Source organism: Castanea sativa, chromosome 5 (assembly GCF_040712315.1).
Source record: "Castanea sativa cultivar Marrone di Chiusa Pesio chromosome 5, ASM4071231v1".
NCBI lineage: Eukaryota > Viridiplantae > Streptophyta > Magnoliopsida > Fagales > Fagaceae > Castanea > Castanea sativa.
The window spans coordinates 11,706,397-11,712,797 of NC_134017.1; the positions used below are offsets into that span (position 1 = coordinate 11,706,397).

The window sequence follows — 6,401 nt, forward strand, 5'->3', positions numbered from 1 at the left end:
TTTTCTTTGCAATAATAAAATGCAGAAAACTTCTTAATTGATATAGTCGATCCTTTGACTAAACATAGAACCAGGCGCATAAAGTTTATTAAATAACTCATATTAACAAGTTTTCTCCACTGAAAATGACAATTGGTGGACCAAAAAAAAGAAAAAACCTAGAACTTCATACTTCCGATAATATAAAACATGAAACTATTATTACTTTCCATTTACGGTGCACTTAGATTTCTAGTATTTGCTATCAATATCCATCTTTCTTGCTTTCTGAACAATCCTCCAATATGGGATTTTGCAAGGGAAAAAAATCTCTTAAGAACATCCCTAAGCTGATGAAGAGAGGGATTTACTCCAATGGAACAAGAAGAAGATTATGACGACTCCATTGGTAAGTATCCTAGTACCAAAGTTTTGTTGGAAATTAAATTAAGCAATTCTTTCCTTCTACAGAAACCTATGACTGTGTGAAAAATTCAGTTGAGGATCTCATCAATCTATTAGGAATATTTATATAACAATAAACCTAATAAATCTGACAAAGTGTATTACTCCAAAGTAGTTAAAATATTAGGAGTCCACTGGTTAGTCCCTTTCAGTTTTCACCAACTTAGGTGGTGATAAACAAGTTTGATAATCCGAGACCTATGATTTTCGGGGGTAATTCTAAGTGCTTAATGGAATAAAGAAAAATGCTAGAGACAAGGCAATAGAGGGAGGCAATAACTCTCACAAAGCTTTCCTGATTGGCTTTAGGATCATGGAGAGTTCAGTACAGGAACCTTTTCCTTAGTGCAATTGTCCGTGACATGGCTGTGCGCAATTGCATTTAATTCTATCCTACGTACCCAGAAGGCAGATCACTAAAAGAATGGATTTGCTATAGAATTTATGATCTATACAAGACTCCTTTCATTTTGAACAGTGTAAATAAAGAAAGAGCAAGAAAATTCGAATCAGCAATCATATATGTATATAAAAGAGAAAATCTAATTAGACTCAAAATTTAATTTCTATTGGAGTATAATTTTATATCATGTGTATCATCTAAACATTTAAGTTTTGCGTCAAGTTAATTCAGTACAAATACAAGAAGGCCAATATAAATAAACCATAAAAAACAAAAAACATATATCTAATAATATATCTAAAATCAAAAGAAGAGAGTTTGAAAGATTATACATACTAATATCATTTGTTTGTCTAGCCAAAACATAATTCAAAATTATCAGCTTCTTACATAATACTATGAACATAGTTATTTATTACTCCGAATCATAGTACATAGTGGCAAAATTTCGATTTAATCAATAGATTGAAAAGCCAATAAAAACCAAAATGTTCAAGTAATTGATGCTTCTTTGAAAAAATAAAATAAAGAGAGCATGTAGTAAACACAATGGGCACCAGATACTTAAAAGTAAAAAGATAAGGAATTCCCAGTCTTATTACTAAATTACTAACAAGCAATAACAAAAATATCAATCACATCAAAAGCAACCTCAAGTAGCACGACAATGAAACATAAAATGTAACAAGAATAATTTCTAAGATAATAAGTTTGTTTGAAAAACAAAAGCACTATTTAGCACACTCATTAGCATTAATGAAAACATAATGAGCAAGTTTGAGGATACAAAAAAATAAATAAGTGTATTACCTCAAAGGCTACTTTGTCAAAATCAGGATCTGACTTTCTGCATGATTCAATTGCTAACATGTCTGGAAGAGGAGAAATCCAAAGCAAACCATCTAGTAGTTCCTTGAAATTGTATCTTGTAAATGGCGGAGGTATTGATAGCTTTAAATGTTTGACATTATATAATGGTGATGGTAAGGTTTCTCTCAATTCTTTTGGTATAATCACATCCTTTACAAAGAAATTAAACAAAAAATCTGATCAGATTTTATATAGAAAAAAGCAAATCCAAGATAAAAAGTGAAATGAAATAAATTTATGAACAAGATAATTAAAGAAAGAAATAAAGATAAAACCAGAAGTACCTGAATTACCATAATATTCAATTTGAATACTTTTGAATTTCCCATCTTTGAGAGGAATTCAATCTTTGCAGCATCCCAAGGACCATAGGAACTCGACATTGTGTACTCGGCATCTAACAGACCCGAAGCATTCAACGAAAAAGATATTGCAGTATTACCAGAATATGAGAGTCTACATAATTTAGTAGAATCATCATGACTTCAACCAGATTTTGGCATCTCATCAATCCCAACGATTTAAGATGATGATGACTCGAAAGCTTTATTCTTTCCAGCATACAACAAAAAACTAGCTCTAAGTTCTCAAGGAGTGGGAGTCCAGAAAGATTATCATCAAGCCACTTTTCTGTTACAATTGGTGTGCTTATATATAGCTTTTTTAGATTTCTTAAATCTTGAAGGAAGCAAGTTGAGCTCAGATAGCCGACCCTCGTTTATACATAGATCATGAAGATCTGATGCTTCCAACTCAAGCCTGTCAAGTTGATTGTTTTGTACCAGAATTTTCATGACTTTAGGGAGACCAAAAATCTTTATACACTTAATGCCCAGACAGCACGAAATTCCCATGTCTTCTATCATAGGACACCCAAAAATCAGATTCTGAATAATTTGATTATCTGCATGAACGCCTAATAATGACAATCTTTTCAAAGATGGTAAGTTTATATCACTACAAATTGAATCCAACTTAAGATAATGTAGTGTCAACACAGTTAAAAATTTTGCAACCAAAACACTATGAGGCAAGGGATAACGTATACGAGACCGACCAAAGAAAAGAATCAGCTCTTCAACATTACTCTTAACCACAAACCTTATCCAGCGGTCAACACGAGACTTGGATTTGTGATTCTGCACGCTAACCTTTAATGTAAAACTCTTTATATGTGGTCTCTGACTTTGGCGGCTTCGTAATCGTAAACATTTATTCAAGAACTTGTAAAAGTTAAGTCTCATTATCTTGACTTCCGGATCATTCTTCGTTTCTGAACTCCACAACACGGAGGTTTTATCGAATTTTAGAATGGGGAATGTAGTCCACACATATTTCCATCGTGTAGACAAAAGAGTAGATTGAAATACTTGTTTGGTAGGAAGGAAGGACAGAATGTGTTGCAAAACATCTTCTGGCAACTCAGATATTCGATCAACTACTACATCATCATCATCATCAACTGTGAACTTTTTTCTCTTAGAATTCATTCCTCGGAAAAAATTTCTGTGAGACTCTTGTAGAGAGAGTCAAGGCTGAGAGATTGTATTCTAAAGGTTTAGAAAGATATCACACGCTTTTAAAAACCAAATTTAACCTAATAACAGTGTACGTGGGAAAAGTATCATAAGCTGATTCAGAAATACTAAGTAGATTCGGGAAAGAATTACGACCAAACAAAGACAAATTTTAAAATGGGTTTACCTGGCAAAATCTCGACTGAGATTGAATTCTTCAGTGGCAGGTTGACTTTAATCTTGTTGTTTCAACTTTGAACTGTCGAATATCTTGTAATGCCTTCTTCTTCTTCTTCTTCTTCTTCTTTTTATATATATTTTTTTAATTTATAAATTTTTAGGTATTATTGGACATGGATGGCTGTGGACCGGATTTGGGTTTGGATAGGGTATATTTAAACTTGACCCATAATTTTTGTCCGTGGATATATCCAACTTCAAAACCCAATAAATGCTAGTCCTTGATTCCTACAGGATTTTTTACCCATGAATAACAAAACTTGGATCCGCGCGCCCCAACCCAAATTATTTTATTTTATATTAAAAAAATTGGATGCAGTAATCCGTGTATACGCCTTATTCTATTTTTATTTTTTAATGTTTGAGCTTGTGTAGATTTTATTATAATTTCACTCTGATTGTGTAAATTCAAAGAGCTTTTCACGCACAAAAACATTGAAAATTTTGAACCAAAGCACAAGTTTCATGCTCAAACAAAGCATATAAAATTTATGAATAACAAATTTGGGTTGGGCTCTTCACACATGTAAGTTCAATTTTTTATTTTTTTAATTTGGGTTGGGCTCTGCACAACTTGATCACATCTTGCCCAAAACCAAACAATAATTAGATGCCCAGTATATTATATATGTTAGTGATTCAAAATAAATAGTAAAGTTAGTAATGTTAAAGCATTTGATTGATTAAGTAGACATTTAATGTAATATTTATGTATGGATGAGTGCCGTTGTGTGAGTCAATAAATAATATAGTGTGAGTTGCATTTTTTCATTTTGTTTAAAATATTTTTATAAAAATAATGACAAATAGATAATGACAATTGCATAAAAATAAAAAATGTTATAAAAAAATTAACAAAATAAAATAGTCACACTTAGCTACATTGACAATAAATAATGAAAACTGATAATGAACTATCATGTAATGATCTCAAAATATGAAAACTCGTAGAAGAAAATTGTAAAATTTTCATGTATTTGTGTATTTTTTTACTAATTTTGTTTAGTTTAAGTTTCTTAATGGCCATTTTGTAAATATTTACTAGAGCTGCAGCTGCTTTCTTTGTAAGTATTTTGGTATTAAAATTGACAATGAATTTAGTATTTTTTAAATATATTTAAATGAAATAGTTAAATTCCTAATTACTATTTTGATATATCAAATACTATTTCAAACCCTATACGCTTTTTATCTCTCATTTAAAATCATATTAAGAAGTTAGTAAATCCAAATTTAGGTTAACTACAATCTGACATTTTATTCTCTCTCAAAAAAAAAAAAAAGGTCCAACATTTTATCATGGAGTTTTCATTTGCCTCTACCACCACCACCACCAATTCATCTTCCCCAAACACATCTCCCACCAACCGTAGCACCACTCACCACTTAAATTTAAACACACAAGTAAAGAACATTCAGTCTCATATCAAATCCAAATTGGTAACGGTTTTGGTTTATATGTGAAATATATTGGGTCAACCAATCTCTTACTTTTACATCCTCCTTTATTTTACACAATGTTTAACTCGTTTGACGCATTATCAATAATTTAATTTTAGTTCATAAACATAATTACACAAAGATACTAATGCATTTGTGAAACATATGAACCATACATTTCCGTCCCACTTTGAGTCATCCTTCTTGTTGCACTTTGGCAAACACACCACTGCCACTCAATCACACTAAATGAAATGCTTCAATGAACTGTCTATGAGTTGTGAAGTAATAAGTGAGAATATTCATTTGAAATAATGATGTTGTGATGATGGAAAGTGAGGAAGATGGAATCTTGTTTGTTGCACATGACACTAATGGGATTATTAGACGAGACTTGTTAATTTGATTCCTTTGAATTATAGTGTGTTTTGTTTGCCCAATTGGGTGTATTTCATTGAAATCGCTCTAGCTTAACTATCTGAAACAAGATTTATTTGTAGATCATGTATTACTATGAACCATGTCCAACAACTAATTTTCCTGTTTCCCAATTCCACTAAAAGCTCACTAAACTCAAAATTCAGCTTAATACAGAACTAAGCCCCAAAAACTTAAACAACATAGAAAAGTACCCAGCATAATGAAGACCTAATCAAATGAAAAAATTTTAACTCAATAAGAAAAGAGTTTGACTTCACAACTGATGTATAACCTAATTTATTTAGCGAACTTATTGTTACAACAACAGTACATATTTTGTTTTGTTACTTTTTCTGGGTTCTCTTCATTTTCTTCTATACTTTATTGGTTTTAAGTTTGAATGGAGATTCATACTAGTCTCATGTACAAACAATGAAGTGAGGAATACGGGGAGAGAGAGAGAGTTTGTAGTTTGTGTGTATATGTGTGTGTTTGTGAATTGTAAAATCAAATCGCTTTCTTGCTTTCTTTTATTTAGCAAACTTACGATTTCTGGGTTTGAAATCGTAAGCAAATTTTATTTATCTTTATTTTTAGTTTTGCGGATAGATACTGCAAAAGAATAAACTATGGAAACAGGACAGATTTTTTTGATTGGTTCTCCTTCGGATACGTTTGATACAAAGTTATGCAGTTAGAAACCAAACGTTGCTTAGCTCATATAATCCTTAGTTTTTTAAACTTCTTCTTTTGTCTGTTTTGGTCATATTGATTGATGGCAATAGATTAAAGATTAATACTGAAGATTATAATTGGGATTGCCAGCCAACCTGTGTGTGACCAATGAACTCTAGCTAAAATCGCACTTCCTTGTTAAAGTCTTGTGGTGTAGTGGATGATATAAACTTTTACATTTACATATTACAATTCTGTGAAAAGAGGGCCATATAAACTTTGAATTCTTTAGGTCACTGAGTATGCCATATGGGATAGTAGAAAAGCTGTTGGAGCATTTTAATATTAAACAATCAAAATGAATAAATGCTATAACATAAATATAAAGATGT

At 31.3% G+C, this 6,401-nt stretch overlaps 1 protein-coding gene across 1 annotated transcript; it reads right to left on the reverse strand.

Annotated features, from left to right (window-relative positions):
• Positions 1 to 2,334: 2,334 nt before the first annotated feature.
• Positions 2,335 to 3,207, reverse strand: LOC142634726 (putative F-box protein At3g58860). The gene has a single exon (XM_075808996.1). It carries the CDS (start codon positions 3,205 to 3,207, stop codon positions 2,335 to 2,337), a length of 873 nt encoding a protein of 290 aa, XP_075665111.1.
• Positions 3,208 to 6,401: the final 3,194 nt, after the last annotated feature.